General features: G+C 44.7%; 1 protein-coding gene across 3 annotated transcripts in view; it reads right to left on the reverse strand.

Moving 5' to 3' along the window:
• Positions 1-19,291, reverse strand: part of PPP1R13B (protein phosphatase 1 regulatory subunit 13B) — an 84,309-nt gene continuing 65,018 nt past the window's right edge. For all 3 annotated transcript variants that reach the window (XM_083166227.1, XM_083166226.1, XM_083166228.1), the window contains 8 exons: positions 18,393-18,559; positions 16,899-17,394; positions 14,476-15,233; positions 10,501-10,638; positions 10,036-10,169; positions 9,069-9,235; positions 7,775-7,974; positions 1-2,122 (listed from right to left, as the gene is read on the reverse strand). In XM_083166227.1, the coding sequence (XP_083022353.1) occupies positions 2,081-2,122; positions 7,775-7,974; positions 9,069-9,235; positions 10,036-10,169; positions 10,501-10,638; positions 14,476-15,233; positions 16,899-17,394; positions 18,393-18,559 (2,102 nt within the window). In that variant the 3' untranslated portion in view covers positions 1-2,080. The remainder of the gene's footprint in view (positions 2,123-7,774; positions 7,975-9,068; positions 9,236-10,035; positions 10,170-10,500; positions 10,639-14,475; positions 15,234-16,898; positions 17,395-18,392; positions 18,560-19,291) is intronic.

Below are 19,291 nucleotides of genomic sequence, written 5' to 3' on the forward strand. Positions count from 1 at the left end.
CATGCTTTAGCATTTTATTGATAATTTACAATGGGGGTTTTCTTTCTGAAATCTTAACTAGATCTTCTCAGAAAACTTCAGTAGTAGCAAATAACTTTAAACAAATCCCCTTATACTGGTTTCCACCATCACCACAATATATACACGTAATGCAAACATGGTAAGAGCAGATTTAGCACGGCATATGTGAAAACGTTTATAAATTACACGTCTGTGTCAGGGCTGTGTCTTGTTCCCCTCCAGGAGAAGACTGGAACACGCCTAAAACTAAGAGAACGAATACTTCTGGTATTAAAGCATGTGCAGTGCGTTCCAGTGAAGTGTGAGTGTTACCCCCCACGATACAGTGTGTATAGCTTATTGCAGTCACCATTCACTCATTCTCACACGTTCCAATCACACTCCTCACCTCCCTAAAGCTCTTTATAATCACAGTATAAAGGCAACGTCCACCCTGTGCAATCCAGTTAGTCTGGCCCTCTCCAACTGTCCCATGGTGCAGTTACTCTGGCTCCACCTCCTTAGCTAAAGCTATGTGGATGTGTGCCAAGGGCCACTTTGGTTTCCCAGAAGTCTACAGACACTGCAGTCAGGTGGACATTACCTTAAACCAGGCATGGCCAAGCTATGACCCTCCAGCTGTTGCAAAACTACAAGTCCCATCATGCCTTGCCACAGTTTTCCTATTAGGGAATGCTAAAACTATGGCGAGGCATGCTGGGATGTGTAGTTTCACAACAGTTGGAGGGCCACAGTTTGGACACACCTGCCTTAAAGCAATCTTTGGCTTTCCAGCTGTTTCCTTAAAATAGTGTTTACCTTAGCAACCTGCATCTTCCAAACTCTGCAGTTCCTCTTCCCTGGCTGGGGGTGTCTCTTTGTCCGCTCTGATACTTCTAGCACTTGTCAGTGCTGAAATACAGACCACACTGTGCTAGCAGTACCACAGCAGCATACAACACCCCCAGCCAGGGAAGAAGAACTGCACAGGTTTTTGGAAGATGTAGGGTGCCAAGATGAACACTACCTTTAATCCACATCATACCCAGCCAGCTGCGATGTGGACTTTAGTCACTAATGTCCTGCGTATAACTTATAATCTCCTTATCACTACAAATTAACTTCTCTTCTACTATTCCAACCCACATCAAACATGGTCTGAAAGATTTACCTAGAAAACAGTGTAAATTAGCGAGTTCTTAGTTAGCAAATGGAAGTGGGTTCCCTCCCAAGCACAGGGTTGTGGGGTACTGGTTGTTATTTATTGAGGATATTACATTTCAGATCTCCTAAGTGCAATTTGGAGATTACAGTTCTAATAGGAAGGTACCGCTGTAAGCAAACCACGCCGTATGGCGTTTTGTACAAGCGGCACACAATGTACCATACGCTACATCTACTTGTGTAACTGCTGAAATGGATCAAAGTGCTAACACAATCCTGCCCCTTCCAGATTCCATCGGTAACCTAGACAACGTATCAATCCCTTCATCACTGTACACTTGCTGCACTTTTTAAACACTTTGTTGAGCGAGCTTGCGCTCCATTCACGCCTCTTTCTCTACTTCATCACAGTCGTCCGTCTACATGCAGATTCCTCTTCAACTTTCACATGTGTATCCCAAAACTTTGTTGGGCACTTCTGATTGGCACAAAGATTCGGGCAAGCAAAACCTAAAACAGCTGAGTTGCGGTGCCCATCACAGGTAAAGATACAGGGGTGGAGCGTCCTTTTACTAAATGCACTAAAACATTACTGGTAGAAAGCAGGCAGAAGGAACAGAAAACCTTGTCGTATTTACAAAGAGGAGACTGCTGTGGTACCGTAGCGGAGGACAGCAAGTCTGCGCAGTATCCGTGTTGAAATGTTTGCTGCAGGATTATTGTCCAGAGTTTTAGGAGAACGGGCTCTTACTCCAGCCAATGGGGACTTCCAGTACAACTCAGGACGGTGACCCTTTATACAAGATGCGGTGAGTGTTCTCCCGTCCCTTGAGAAATGGGCTTGCAGCTGTATCATGTAATGGTTCCAACACATGCTTTACATTTTCCAGTGTGAGGAAGGGATGGGATTTATTATTCAAGCTAGAGTTCTCTGTCTTGGTTTGATCCGGGGATACAGCTGCAAAAAGAGAGATCCAAAAACACACAATTAACTCCCTCTTCCAGAACACTAAATCATTTAGTCTCTGATTAGAACAAGTTACTCTGCGAGTGCCAGCGTAATCTGTGAGGCTTCTGTGTAAATGCAACATAAGAGGGTTCCCAGGTCTCATCCGTACTGGCCCCACTAGCGTCTGTTTGCCTTTGTATAAAAGAGCAGATTTGTGGTCTTTAAACATGGTTTTCACTGTGCATAATCTGCTGAGGAGACTATACTCAGAGGATTGTCCTGGCAATAGTGAGCTAGCTGTCTTTCACGGGATTGCTAGGACCCCCAGCCATTGGCTGGTACACAAGCCAATCAGGAATGGGGACCAGACTAGACTCTGCAGTCTAGCACCAGATCTTGAACAGTGGAACGTAAAACTCTCTGATACAACTTCACACAGAAAAGCAAATTGTTCGGACTGAAAATTTCTATACAGTAATTTGCTGTTCAACACGGGTCCTTTTCTTGTGTGAAAGGGTCAACCCGGATTTTCGACAAAGGAATTTCGACCCGGATTGATCCTGTCACACCGAAGAAATATCTGACCCGGTAATTTGCTTTTCTGTGTAAAAGGGGAAGTCAGGGTGCGAACTGCAAAACAACATGCACAGCACAATATTGGGGTATATCCAGAGCGCTGTCTGTAAGTGATTCTCCTTCTTCTCTCGTCCTCCCAGATGTTTTATATGGAAAAAGAGAGAAGAAATCAATGAGTAGGACTGTATGGATTATTTTCTTTTTGATACTTTAAAAATACAGCAGAATTCTCAATAAGACATACACCACACTCACATATAGTGTGTGTGTGTGTTAAACATTCATAAAGGTTTCTTTTGCGGTGATGTTTAAAGCCTTCACATTACACCATGTGTTCACGAGGCCTTGAAAAAGATTTAAGAATCGAAACGCGTTGTGTGGCTATCTGTACATACATTATTCTTGTGGACTCTTTCCTTGGGACTTTTCCCCACCGTTCTTTTTGTTGGACACTTTTGGACATTTACAGTAAGGTATTGTGTGGTACACTCCACGACAACTTTTTTGACTGATCCGGAAGGTCATCTTTTTTGTCAAGTGAGCCCCCCGATACATCTTCCACCTGCCTTATTGTTTTTGTGACCCCCAACATTTTAAATATTTTATCACATTAAAAAGTTTTTTGGGATTAAACCTCCATCCTCTGGTTACTTTCAAGTAAAAGAAACCCAGATGAGTTGTGAGTTATCGGTACGCCCATACTAGAGAAACCTTTATATGTGTGTCCCGTTTGTCTCCGAGTCAAAACGTATGTTCAATACCTCGTGATCACATGGTGTAATGTGGTGAAGGCTTTAAACACCACCGCAAAAGAAACCTTTATGAATGTTTAACACACACACTATTTGTGAGTGTGGTGTATGTCTTATTGAGAATTCTGCTGTATTTTTAAAGTATCAAAAAGAAAATATTCCATACAGTCCTACTCATTGATTTCTTCTCTCTTTTTCCATATAAAACATCTGGGAGGACGAGAGAAGGAGAATCACTTACAGACAGCGCTCTGGATATACCCCAATATTGTGCTGTGCTTATTGTCTTTACTTGTTTTTTTGGTTGAACAAGGTCTGTGGGTATATTGAGCTGCTTTTTATCTGTATTGCGCCTTGAAATTCTCTACACGGTACTTATGTATTATCTGGGCTGCAGATTTTTTTTTTATTGTATGCCTTAACTTAAGGCATACAATCAGATGCGATGCGATGGACCCGATTTTTCCATAGGATTCAATGTTAAAATGGACTGAGTCCATTTTAACATGGAATTCAATGGGAAAAGGGGTCCTTTTCATACCCCTACTATCCAAGTGGGCATGGAGTTGGATATAAACCTGTAGCGAGCCACCGAGCCCGAAGCATGGCGAGCGAAGCGAGCCCCGCGAGGGGACGGTATTCTGTGTCCGCTCGCCACGCTTCGGGCTCGCTACGCTCGCCACAGGTTTATATCCAACTCCATGCCCACTTGGATAGTAGGGGTATGAAAAGGACCCCTTTTCCCATTGAATTCCATGTTAAAATGGACTCAGTCCATTTTAACATGGACCCGATTTTTCCATAGGATTCAATTGCATCGCATGCGATATGGTCGGATGCGATGCAATGGACCCGATTTCAAAATCGGCAGCCCAGTTAGTACATAAGTACCCTCTACACTTATTTTTTGCAAAACAACATGGCACTCAAAGGACTGAGGGGACTTTTCTGTTGTCCAAAAGTGGTGTTAGGGTACTCCCCGTGGATATCTGGGTATGGGTCGTGAAATAGGTCAACAGGCCTAATGCCCCCCATACACGGTCCATTTTGACGGTATGTTTTGTACTTTTATAGTACACATCGCATCGCATTGCTTGTGCATGCAATGCGATGCGATGTAAACCAAGTACAAAAAGTATGTGCAGCACACATGCGGGAGCGCGCATCTCAGAACAGACGGTCCGGGAACGGACCGTCTATGGGCACCTTTAGATGGACAGGGTCTGACGGTCAACAGGTGTACTGCTGCAAAAAAAAACCAGGACGTGGAACTTCTTAGCGCTACCTCCGGCAATATCTTGATCCCTTTTTGTATAAGTAGGGGGAGAGTGGTGCTCTCCAAACGTATATAGGGAAAAAAACAACACAATTTTCTTATTAATGCAGATCAATGTGCAATTTTCTACAGGTACTCCGTCCCAGATTGACTCACCTAGTCAAGCTAGGAGATGTTCCCGTAGCGGTTTCTTTTATAAGTGGACAACGTATATGGTAAATAAGATCGAGAACTCACCAGGGGGCAGTGCCCTATGTTCGTCAAAAGGTTTCTTTTTATTTTATCGTCAATCGACAGGCCAAGATCATACGTGTATTCAGAAAATGTAGACTTTTATTCCATTTAAAAGCAGGACTTCCACCTTTTCCCCAACGCCGGATTTACCTTTCCCACCCGGAATGAGAAAGTTGAGTCCCAGGTTGAGGGTAGCTGGTAACATGCACAAGGTTGGGGGTTCAGTCCAAAGTTTAAAAGGTCCTTAACACCAACGCGTTTTGAACTTTTGAAGTGCTCCACACCCTGAGGAAGAACTTCAAAAGTTCGAAACGCGTTGGTGTTAAGGACCTTTTAAACTTTGGACTGAACCCCCAACCTTGTGCATGTTACCAGCTACGCTCAACCTGGGACTCAACTTTCTCATTCCGGGTGGGAAAGGTAAATCCGGCGTTGGGGAAAGGGTGGATGTCCTGCTTTTAAACGGAATAAAAGTCTACATTTTCTGAATACACGTATGATCTTGGCCTGTCGATTGACGATAAAATAAAAAGAAACCTTTTGACGAACATAGGGCACTGCCCCCTGGTGAGTTCTCGATCTTATTTACCATATACGTTGTCCACTTATAAAAGAAACCGCTACGGGAACATCTCCTAGCTTGACTAGGTGAGTCAATCTGGGACGGAGTACCTATAGAAAATTGCACATTGATCTGCATTAATAAGAAAATTGTGTTGTTTTTTTTCCCTATATACATTTGGAGAGCACCACTCTCCCCCTACTTATACAAAAAGGGATCAAGATATTGCCGGAGGTAGCGCTAAGGAGTTCCACGTCCTGTTTTTTTTGGCGTAAACTTTCTGGGTTTGGTATCCTAGCTTTTGTGGTTACTCCCAGCAGCAACCTCTTTGTGAGCGCAAGTAGCTGTAGTCATTCTTGTATCTAAGGTGTACTGCTGCACTCGGAATACTACACCGTTCTATTCTCCCTCCATGCCCTAGAGCAGTGGTTCCCAACCCTGGTCCTCAAGTACCCCCAACAGCGCACGTTTTCCAGGTCTCCACACAGAAACACAAGTGACATAATTAACTCCACCTGTGGATCTTTTAAAATATATGAGTGCACCTGCCGCCGGGTGACCTGGAGAACGTGCACTGTTGGGGGTAGTTTTTTTAAAAATAAACTCGAAACCTATGTCGATCATTTGAGTGTCGACCTTAATGCTTGTGGCTACCTTTAGTGGTTGAACTAATATATGTCACCCTTTGTTCTGTCAACCTAGCGGCCATATCCCGGAGATCCAGTGGCCACCAACGGAAGGAGAGGTCCTAGCACGGCGCCCATCGCATCGTATACTATAAGCCTTACAATGGGATGCGACCTGATGTTATACAATTTAAAATCGTATACCATTGTATATGGCATACAATGCGATGGGATACAATTTTAAATTGTATAAGCACCCTAATGGGTGCTTTCAATGTTAAAAGCATCCCCACTATCAACGCCAACCCGAAGCGTGGCGAGCGCAGTGGTACGCGTCCTCCAACCTTTGCATACCCCCACCATCCACGTCAGTGTGGAGCATGGCCAGCGCACGCGGAATACGCGCTCACCACACTATACAAAATCAACTCCACGCCAACGTGGATACTGGGGGTATGAAAAGTCAGAGGATGCGTACCACCGCCGCTCACCACACTATAAAAAAATCAACTCCACGCCAACGTGGATACTGGGGGTATGAAAAGTCAGAGGATGCGTACCACCGCCACTCACCACGCTTCGGGTTGGCGTTGATAGTGGGGTTGCATTTAACATTGAAAACACCCATTAGGGTGCTTATACAATTTAAAATTGCATCGCATGTGGCTATATGGCATGCGATGCGATACAATACAATACAATACAATGCATAAGATGCCATACGATTGAAAATCGTGGGCGCTGTGCTAGGAAACCAGTACCCCTTTCTCTCCCGCTGCTGGGCTATGACAGCGTAGATACACATACACCGATTTGATGGCAGAGAAGAACCACTTGGTCCAGCTGGTCTTCCCTAAATACTGGGGTAAATTCTTGGTCGGGAACCAGGTAACCTACCAGTATACGGTGAGAATATACAAACTCCACACTGTTAAGGCCATGGTGAGAATCCAACCCATGACTTCTGTATTACATCCCAGCATTCCTTGCCACTATTGGAACATACTGGGATGTGTAGTTCCACCGGTATGGGTCATTAGGTCGACATACATTGGGTTGACCACTGAAGGTTGACAGGCCTTATGTCGACACAGGAAAAGGGTCAAAATGCCGAAGGTCAACACTAGCATTAGGTCGATATAGGAAAGGTAGACAGTCAAAAGGTTGACATAGGGTTTTCATCCCGAATGTCGACATGGATACGTATAGGTGCACGGCATCCCCACAAATGACACGCTGCGCTCGGCCCATGTCGGCTCAAAATAGTGATAAATAAAGCTATCAGCCTTGCCAATGTCGACCAAATGCCTGTGTTGACCTTTTTGACACTGTCGACCATATACCAGTTCCACAGCAGCTGGAGGGCAACATGTTGACAGCTAAGACCTCGCACTGGTGGCCGCACAATGTCACCAAGGAGAAGGAAAGCCAGAAAACCCTTCCATCGCTGCACTAACCAATACAATACATATTACAGGCCAGAGTTTAAGGATATTTATGCTTAAACACAGTTGACTTAATGAGTAGCTTGATCAAACAGATTTAATCACCTGGGCCCAAGCATAGATATCCTTACAACTTGTACCGCTTCGGCGGAGAGTCGGAACCTCTGGATACGGATAGACAACGACTTACCCCTAACAGGTTCTTGGGAACGTATCCCTCCTTGTCGTTGAGACGAGCCCACCACCAGTCCGTCTCGGCGTCATCTTTGCGCCTTAGGATTGTGACCGCATCGCCTTCCCGAAATGACAGTTCATCAGCATTCTGAGCCTCAAAGTCCCACAGGCTGTACACCAGCCCCTTGTTCATGACCCCCAGCTTCTCCTGTACTCCTGCGTGGGACAGAGGGTATAGGGTTAGAGGATGCCGGTAATGGGCCTCTGCACAGACGCCTACAATCTGTGTAATAACATTAGGCCTTATTCTAGTTCACTCTTTCTGACAAAATCCTTCTTAAGGTTCGTACACACGTACAGATTTTTCTGTCTGATTTATCTGGTGGGAACAAAAACCTGGAAATGTATAGGAGCAAATGACAATCAAAAAATAATTGATCCCAAACTTTTGAAAACAGACAGTGATCAGTCAGACAAATTGTTTAATCGTTCTGATATAACAAATTTATACAAGCATATCTTTTTTTCTGTTTTCCTGCATTTGGGTGGAAATTTTTGATTTTCACATGCTCCCATACATTTCCAGGTTTTTGTTCCCACCACATAGATCAGACAGAAAAATCTGTACGTGTGTACACACCTTTAGATGGACAAAACCATGTGCATTGCAGGGGGGCAGATGTAAAATGTGCAGAGAGAATTAGATTGGGGTAAGTTATTTTGTTTCTGTGCAGGGTAAATACTGGCTGCTTTATTTTTACACTGCAATATAGATCTCGCTTTAAAGTAAAACCCCACCCAAATCTAATTCTCTCTGCACGTTACATCTGCCCCACCTGCAGTGCACATGGTTTTGTCCATCTAAGAAGGATTTTGTCAGAAAGAGTGAACTAGAATAACCCCCTATTATTATTCTACATAGGAAACAGACAGCGGAGTTCAGAAAGCAACATCCTAAAATGGGGTGCACTTACTGCCTCAGCGACACAATACATAGGCTACATTTGGGATGGGGAACCTATGGCCCTCTAGCTGTTGTTGAACTACACATCCCAGCATGCCCTGCTATAGTTTTGCTATTTGGCCCTGCTAAAACTCTTGCAGGGCATGCTGGGATGTCTAGTTCAACAACAGCTGGAGGGCCGAAGGTTCCCCATCCTCAATCATCTGGAACCAGGCCAACAATGCAGAGCTTTCTATAGCATCCGTGGAATTACAAATCACACATGCTGGGAGTCTCTATTGTAATAACATGTATTACAGCGGCCAATAACGTGGGCGCACAAATGTGACTCAAACTCAAGGGTTACCGTAAAGGAACTGGGAGCACTGGATGTATCCCTCTTCCATCTCTTCGCACTTGTCTGCCGCCGTCTCTATGTCACTGATTGTGGTAGCAAAGATGGCCGCCCCACATTCCACAAGCATCTTGCAGAGGTGGACGCTGTTACATGAGGCTGCACAGTGTAATGGGGTCCTGGGAGGAGAGCAAACAGCCGCCGAGGGCGGTAGGTAAGTGCACATGAATGCGGACGATTTCAAAGCAACAGGGACATTTAATAACACACTGATGAGACTTAATAAGGGGAACTATTGCTTTACACCAACATTTCTATGCATCATAGCATCTTGCATTATATTGCTGACTAACGGCACCGTACTGGCTATCTGTACATCTACTGCCAGGTGCATCTCTGTCCTGTACTGTGAGAACAGCTCTGAGGCTATTACTGTAGGGGAAAGACATGCATTTCTAGTTCACAGATTTCTCACAATCCCTAATACGATGGTTAGAGCCTGTAGCACACGTACACAGCCATCAGTGCAGCCCAGTGTGACGGGTGCTAAAGGCAGTGCCAGGGGTACGGTATGACTTACCGACAGTAAATACTCCGACAGGTGCGAGTGCATTGAAGCCCCTTGCAGGATCGCCACCTAATCTATTCTCCCTCTATGGGGGTCGTAGACCCCAACAAGGGGAAAAAACAACCTGTGTAGTCGGGATTCCAATGTCGGAGAAACGACCGTCTGAATCCCGGTGGTCGGTAAGTCATGCCGCACCCCAGCGCCAGAGCCTGGTATGGTTTAATACGTACAACAGGGGTGTTTATCAATAAGTGCAAAGAGCCTGGAGAATCTTTCAGCCAGGACTCTGTCCTCGGATATCTGCGACACACCGGCTCAGAGCAGCTTATCCCTGGAAGTCGGGAGCCCCACTGTAACAGCAGCGACCACCTGCAGGTAAGGCCAGGTTAAACGAATGCAGATTGTACGTACCAGCCATCGCTGTCTGCTGCATTCACGTTGACACCAAAGTCCAGTAAGAACTTGACAATGTGGTGGTGTCCGGCGCACACGGCATTATGCAGAGGAGTGATGCCTTCATCATTGGGTTTGCTGGGATCCTCCACCTGAGTAAGGACACAGTCAGTACTCGCCCCACACAATTATCACAGTATAATAATCCACGGTCTCCGTTGTAGGCACGACTATTTGTTCACTTTGATTTGTAACTGTGCCATGTGCGGCGCTGCTACAACTTGTGGCGTGTCATAAATGCTAAAAACTATAATTCCGCTTTTGCGTATGATTTATCCTTTACAATTACCGTGTATTGTGTATGTTTTATCCCATATAAGTAATGTTGTTTTTGTGTTATATGAGAGGAATGAGGTTCTCCTTGGTGTCCATGTGACACGTGCTAGGAACCTAGGTCCTAACGGGTATAAGAAGCGCACTCACCTCGTATATAATCCTTTGCACCAGATCAAACTCTCCCTCCAGCGATGCATCCAGCAGCAGAGCCAGAGGGTTGAACTTCACTCGGAGCCCATGCCCGGTTCTCTCAGAGTTTGGTTTCTTCAGATTGGTCCGTTTAACCTATCGGTAAAGCAGAGCAAACGTCACATCGCAGGCACTGAAAGGACATCACCATTCTCAAGGTACGGTGTGCAATCCAATAGGGTTCAACTGATTCATTGGCGTCACCCTAATAAAATCCATACCAAATAATGACCTGGACCTATCACAGATCCAACGTACCTAAGGGTAGAGTTAGGTAGAGTGGGCCCATTTGTCTAAGCATTGCTAAGAAAAGAGCCTAAAGGGGGTTGGGTCGATCACACAAGATAACAATTGAAAATAATCGGACCCCTAGAATGTACAATCTGAAAGTTGGTTGAAAGACAGGGGTGTGCTACCTTGGGACATGGGCATAGGAACAAGTATTTGGAAAGAAAAGATATGTCCTTTGTTAGGTGCACCTCAGAGAAAAATGTATTTAAAATTTAACCTTTATTTAATCTTTATTAAAAGGCTGCGAAAATATTATAAAAGAACAACATACAACATAAATGGGTATTTAAAACTTGTGGTGGCAGGCAGAAAACGCTGTTTTAATAAAGAATTTATTACATGTGTGTCTGTGATACAACCAAGTATGGGCTACCTAAATCTGTGCAATCATCGCAGATCTGGGTTCTCAGCGAGGAATGCTAACAGATCATACAGTGAGGTGCCAAACTGGAGTGTTGTAGGGTATCTCCAACAATGGTTGTATAGTGTGTAGGCGACCTTAGAATAGTGCAATTAGTGCAGGTCCACTGGACTTTCTGCGGTATTGCCACGTGTTCTTTATATCGTTTTATAAGTGGCGGTGTAGGAGTGGGTAATATACCTCTTCTAACTCCTTTTTCACATAGGTATGATGTCCTGCCGTTTATACTGACACCGTAACCGTCGACCAATCTGTGTATAGACCACACATTAGTAGCTGGACGCTTTATGGATGGGTAGCGCCCAGAACAATGTGACCAGGTCTTAGAGAGTCCTCTAACATAAACCTGGATGCCCCTCTATTATCAATTCTATGGGGGAATTAAATTCCAGGGAGGACAAAAATGCATTCAGAGGTGTGTAGTAGAAATAACACTCTCTGAGTAGCACTAGTGCACAGTGGCACGCGGGTACGGGTCTCAAACTGGATTCAGGACCAAACACATAAGATGGACCTGGATTTTAATTCCCCCATACAATTGATAATAGAGGGGCATCCAGGTTTATGTGAGAGGACTCTCAATCAGCACTTAGAAATGTATATTTGATCTGTATTTTATTTAACGGGTACTACCATGGGGGTGCGGTGTTAAGCTGTGTGACTGTCCATTATCATTAGAACGAACGCAGCCTGGGCACGCTTGACTTATGCTGGACCATGTGTAGATAGAGTGCATATTTAATGACTCTGTCTGCGGTTACTGGTCCATAACACCTGTGCACACTAGGGAGGAATTACTCCTTGGTAGGACTGCTCGGCCTCTGCTTATATAGCAACATATAGCAATTGTAGCTAATTTATAAAAGCCGATACAGCCCTATCTAAAGAAACTGTTACTGTTCAAATAACTCAGAGACAGAAACATACTAACCAATACTGATCTATGCGGATAGTTTTGGCCATATGCTCTGAATTTATAATAATTGGTAAAACTAAAACCTAGTGCACTAGTGTGGACACTAAAAGTCGACACACAGTTTGTCACTTTGAATCAACACTCACTATATGGATCCTTAGACTGATTACTGAAGTCATTTATAGACTGATGTGTATAATTGATACTATTATATGATACAACCCTTGCCCAGCAGGGTCCAATTTTCCCAAGAGGGAATTTATGGCAATAATAAAGTACAACTGCAGTGGATATTGATATAATAGCACAAACTTACCCAGCAGTATTGTATGATCTCTAGGCACATCTACATCCCTAATAAAGTGCGGCTGCACATAGGGAATACAATACTAGTGTACCTAGAACCTGTAGCGGGAACACACTGTTGTAGCATAACTCAGTGTGAGGACCTATGACAGGTGACAGAGCATCAGACTGACCTGAAATATTGCCCATGTACTTTGGTCATGATTTATAAGAACGCATGTGTCAGATAGAATAATCGACACAGGTCAAAACATGATGCACTTGCCACAAATATGAAAATGACACAATGGTTGTAATCTTATTGATTCAACACTAAGTCTACTATATGTGAGGACATCTCAAACAGTTGACACGTACCCCACATTGGAATCCGAATTGAACACCGATATACAGGATATTAATCCATTTGACGTGATATAAAATAGGTGTCGACGGAGAGTACCTGTTGACAGTGTATTATAAATTGTAACACAGAGCTGAGAGAGTGAGCCGCCGTTTTTTAAACACACCTCATTTATGTCGTCCTTGTCCTGTGTGTTTTTATATTTCGCTAGTCTTTTATTTTAATAATAATAAAAGTTAATTTTTATGTGTGTGAATTACTTTAGGTGCACCACACCGAGACACACCTTTTTTCTTTCTTGTTGTGTACATATTTCATACTGTGTCCAGTGGTAGCACACCTCCCAACAGTTTATCCTAAAGGATTATCGAGTATACTGAAATCTCTGGGGGGTCCAACACTCTTTCCTCAAACATTGATGAGGGTCCTGTGCGATTGACCAACCTTCTTTGTGTCGATTATGGGATTAGTTTTATACCTTTAGTCACTTTAATGGTTACATTCAACACGAGCGGAAAAAAAATGTACAGGTATTTATCATTTACCATCATATGCCCTGTCACTCCTCACAGCATTATCAGGCGGACTACACGAGTATATAAATCAATATATGGCAGGCCTGCACTCACAGTGACCCCAATCAGTAATACATAGGCCTGTAATGTCACTGCTGTAGTGCTGATAATGGGGCAGCTTCATGTGAACAAGATAATGTATTTGGTAACTGGGCGGATGCTGACTGTGTTCTAGGCTGTATTGCTGTCTCCAGACTACCCCTCCCCCCCTCTACCTACCTCCTCAGTAACATGCCCATACACAAAGCATTGTACAACAGACTGGCAACATCTGCTTTTCCCAGATTACACAGTAACACTAATTACTAGTGATCTTCTAGACAGTCTGGAAGCACAAATAGGAGGACATGTTGGCTCCCGTCACGCGGATGCATGTACTTTACATCACATGTCCTTCCAGGCGGTCAGATGTCCCCTGTACCAAACTGAGCTGCAGGGATTGTGGTCTGTGGTTACGGCACACTGTGACCGTGCACAAGCCGAGCCCACTCAGTGATCACACGTCCAGACCTTACTTCCGCCAATATCAGAACTCTTCACCTCAGCATAAAAACAAAGATGGCTGATTAAACTATATTACATATCACTGTGACCATGTCCTATATATACACCGTTATACCTTCGATTATATGCAATAGCCTGATAAATATTGGTGACGACATACTAAAGTGACACAGGTCACGGTTTGTGCTATGTGATATCACAGCGTCTCTTACGCACTAGAACAATGAATCTCGATGACATCATTAAGAATCTCCACCAGGCTGGCCGGCCTGCGCACAGCTGAATCCACTATACTTTAGAAGAACAGGCACTATTCATTGCTAAACATAGCAAGCAACATGGCAGCCCACACCACTACAAGGGAAGACGCCAGACTTTTTGTTTTGACCTTTCCGTCAGGCTGTTTCCCAAACCATGGAAGGGAGAGTCCTGCGCCACCCTCCTAAACCTGCAGAGACACCCTTATGATCTTATCACTTGTATAATAGCAACAGAGAGATCAGTGGTATGATCCACTCAGCACGTACTACATCCACCGATAAATCAGTATTACAGAAATGATAAAGCGGTGACTTACAGAAAGTGCCTGTGCCGGAACACTGGGCGGTGTCAGAACTTCCTCTTTCACCGGTGATGGTACTTCCAGTACAGGGCTTGGCGTCTTCTCAACAGAAGGGACTATGGCGGGATTGTTATTGTTGTTGTCCTCTGTGGTTTCTGAAAGCTGATTTATAATCTCACTGCTAATCAGTTCCTCCGTGACGGGCGAGCAAACCTTGTTGTCATTGTCATCTGCGGAGATTTGTGGTTCGGGGGGCGGCGGTTGGGGAACAGGAAGTGTAGGGGGGAGAGACGCAGGTGGCAGAGAAACCGCTTCCTCAATATTACCATTAGGGCCAGCATTTCCATTGTCCACATCCGCCAAGACGCCAACAAAGTCTTGTGAGTTGCACTGTTGGTAGAAAGGTGGGGCCTCAATGCCCCCAGCCAGGGTATTAAAGCGTTGGTAAAGTAGTTTCTGAATGTTGGGACCACTTGGACCTTCTGGCTCAGTAATAGAACTCCTTTTCTTCAGTGGTCTAGGGGCGTTGGCAAGTTTTCTCCTGAGGGCCTCCAGGTCTGCGTCACTTTGATATCTCATTGGAGAGTGGACAATGGGGGTGAGCTTGGTGGGACTCAGGGGACGTGGAATGTTCTCCACCCCACTATTCTCTCCTGCAGGTGGTGCGGCCTCTGCTTCGACCTCTTTGTCAGCACTGGGAGGACCGGCAGAGTGAAGGAAAGGCAGAGGCGAGGAGTTGGAGGAGCTAGGTTGGACAACTGGTTTGCCATACACTGCAATACATGAAGATTAATATATTAATACAGGGGCAACAAGAAGACCGACTGCACTGTTTCGGACATTATGAAATACTGCAGGACATCTGGCGTTGCAATAAGTCAACCTTTTGCTGGAATGGAACAAAGCAAATTCCGTACTGAATTAAGAAGAGGATTGTTCACCATTAGAGCAGGAACATTCTGGAACACATTGCCGGTGGGGTGGTTACAGCAACTACTGTTAATGAATTTAAATTAAAACTGGGTGCATTTTTGGCCACTAAGGGAACCCTACAGATATGACTTAGTCAGGTCAAATAGTAGTGTTCTTCTAGGAACTGGGCAGGGCAGGGTGGTGCTGCACGGGGGGCAGCATAAAGGGGGAGGACCGGGCCCGCCCACAACGGTGACATCGTCGGGCTGCCAAAATCATGAAAGGGGGCGGGTCCAGCCACCGCAGTCACGAAAGGAAGCTAGCAAGACCGGCCGACATCACCAAAAGGGGCGGGCCTGGTCCCGCCAAAGTCACTGCCAGGGGAAGTGCTGGGCATCTACGGCGGTGCTGGGCTTCCCGTGCTTCTGGCAGGGACAGGCAGCAGGATGTTTTAGCAGGTCGCATTTTGCCCTTTAAAAATCGGGTAGGGCGCAGCGCCCGCTAAAGCAGCCTAACGGGAACACTAAAAGAGGTTGAACTCAATGGACTAACTTCTTTTTTTCAGCCTTAATTACTATGTTACTATGTATGTAAGAAGTCCTCTCCAACGGAACACATCCATCCCCGGCAACACATTCAGTGGGTAGTTAGACAGAAATACAGTAGTGAAGATGAAATCGACTGGGGGGCTCTTCATGTTGTCACTGGGAAAGGGCACATACCGTACATATAATATGGGGGGGAGCTGGTAGCCAGTCTGCGGGTATAGATCTCATTTGGGGGCCCTTGATTATTATAAATATATTATATATATATATATATATATATATATATATTTAAATAGATAAAATGTATTTCCATAATAAAGTTATTATAGTAAAACACTAAGTAAAAAGACCATTTCAAGCTGTGGCCTCTCTAGGGGAGGGGATCCAGGGCACACCATCTGAGGGGGTGACCCTAAAATAGCAGTGCTGCTCTTATATTTTGGTTTCACCAAGAAGCCGCACTATGCTGGGCGACCTGGGAGATGCTGGGAGCTGACCAATACCAGAACCCGGTGTGACGAGAAATATGGACGTGACACTCTGGCATCACCCCCAAAACATTACACATCAAGTCACGTGGCTTCAAAAATTATGGGCGATACCCTATTATGCATCATAATTTACCTTTGTATAATTACGATTGATTAGGCTATACAATTAGCTCCAATTCCGGCACTTATCAGGGATTTCGTTTCGCCTGCCTCAAGAAGGCAAAAAAACAAATTCCAGATAAATTCCAAAAAAGTGCAGCAAAAAAAAAACTGTGGTAAAAAAAATTTGTTTTGCAGCCAAAATAATTTTGATGCCCTATGTATATTACACTATCAGAACATAATTCACCTTTTTTGTCTTTTATTAGCTCTGTGGATATGAAATAAGAATTTATTTTCACATTTACACATTATGTATAAGCATTAATCTGCTGCGATATAACGCAGCGAAGTGGAGCGAACAATAGTAGATAATGCACTTTATTACCTGCTTTGACGGATTTGTTCAGGGTGTTGTATACAGCTTGCTGATAGTTCTTTGGCGGAGTGGATTGTTGAAGATACATAGAATAAATCGAGCTGGAGTTCACGGTCTGAGGGCCTTTCCTCGGAGACTGCGGCCTTGATCCTTTTTCTGCCAGGAAAGGTCGAATGGCCACAGTTAAAGGAGGGTCAGGCCTAGCGTCTGTTCCAGGAAACAAGGGGGAAGAGGACGGTGGGTAGGTGGGACTTGGAGGGACAGAAATCCTCTGCTGTATTTGCTGCGAGGATCCTGGAGGGTGGACATTGCTCACAGGCGGTAACGGGAGAGGCCGCGAACGGGTGGTGGGCCCAGACCCAGGTCTCGGCAAGCTGCCATCCTTCCTCCTTTCTAAGGAATTAGTAGCGCTTAAAGGAAGAGGACCCTGGTACATGCCATAATTATGGGGTAGCGTTTTACTTAGTCCGGGCATCGGAGAAGGGAGCTTCCCAGCATCACCAGGCTGAAAACAGACAAGGTTTAGATGTTACACAATGGTCAGAAACACCACACACATAAATACAAAACCATCATGATGCACAAAAAGCACAAATTCCTGGAGACTCAAAAATAACGAATGGAGAATAATCGTGTTGAAATAAAATATATTTTAATATTATAAGACAATGCCACCATAGTCTGTAGACGTGAACTTCAAAGAGGTTCTCATTTAGTGCGGAATTCAATGCCTTTCGGAAATGGCGCCCGCCTCCTATTCAATGCTGCTGTTTTTGAAGGTGGAGTTTGACAAAACAGGTCACGGCCGTATCTCGCCAATCCACAGACGTTTTCGCTGACAAGCCCACTTTTCGACAATCGACAGGTGGGACATTGAATTCAGCCTGTCGAGTTGCTGGGAGCGGACTGAAAACGGCCCGGGATTCCGACTGTCGGGACGTTCCAACAGTCGGAATCCAACATTGAATACCCCCATGAGTCAAAGATAAACATTTAGTACAAAAAACTGTATATTCTACAAAACGGACTCATAGGGCATTACTTAAACCACGCCCACTTATTACGATGACAATTGTTGGATTTGGCAGGAACCTGATCTTACATAGCGGAGTATGGATTATTCATATTACTACGCAGTTGTAGAACATCTCCCTACCATCAGAAAATGGATCACAACTATCGGATGACTAAATTATTGGTTCGTAGATTTATTTCTGTCCTTTTCAGCCTGGACTGTATATCATTATGGTTATAGAAGAAACAGAACTCTATTCAATGCAGACAACAGAGCTGGAGCAAAATATGAACTACATTTGTGTCCGATTATAGAAATACACGTCTTAAAAGCACAAAAAGGAAGCCCGAAAATAATTGGAAATGATTGAAAAAAATTGTTCGCTTCCACAAACTGCTGAGGTTGCGTAAATATCGCCCCCCCCCCCCCAAAAAATTAATGTACGGAAATCTGCCTCCCCTCCTGCAACTTATTACATGTATACTCACCAACTTCTCCCCAGGCACACCAGCAGTGGGGGTAGGCTGGCTGGATATAGGCCCGGCTTTGAACCCCACCTCCACACTCGTATCCTTCCACTCTGAGGCGCTGAGAGGAGGCGTTTTGACAACGGATATCGCGTTCTGCTTCAGCGTCGGCCAGTTTGCGTCATTAGCTGGGAAAGCAGAACGCATTACATCACGCAATACATAATACAGGCTACGGTCATCTAAAATGCCAATTAATAAAAAAAAAAATACCAATTAATTTAGAATTAGCAGTATGGGGGAAAAAAGTCAGAAATTACAAAAATTTCTGATCATTGAAACCATGTGACAGTGATTAAAGAGATTTTTTTCTAAAGAAAGGCAGTAATTAACATTTGATAATTTGCCATAATTACAGATGTTTTTAGAACACGAGTCCCTGTACTAAGCGTTTTGTGCCGGTGACGTGGTACAATATAAATGCACCGTTTTCTGATGTGGGTATATAAATATGGGGGAGGCGTTGTGCCACTGTGGACAGCTGCCCGAGCCCATCCAGAGGCAGGGCCCCGGGACCGCTGTACCCATGGCACCCCCCTGCCGGTGGCCCTGTAAATATATGATTTATGCGATAAGGAATCCTATCATTCAGACTCGTATTAATGTATTATTAACCCTAGCGCACACTTGCCAGCAGTTTAGCTTTTTGACCCAACTCCTCACCCCGCCCAAAAGAAGGGGGCGTGCTGAATCGCCCACGTGTGTCTGCCAGGATCAGGGTGTGGTTTGTGCCTTGTCCTGTAGCTCATGTCCATATGAACAGAATACTATGACCTGTATCTGCACGCGCTGGAATTGCTGGACGCGCTGGTATTACCATTTGCACGTTACATTCCATCCCCAGTGATATTAAATGGCTC

This window comes from Crinia signifera, chromosome 12 (genome assembly GCF_055691185.1).
Source record: "Crinia signifera chromosome 12, ASM5569118v1, whole genome shotgun sequence".
Classification (NCBI taxonomy): Eukaryota; Metazoa; Chordata; class Amphibia; order Anura; family Myobatrachidae; genus Crinia; species Crinia signifera.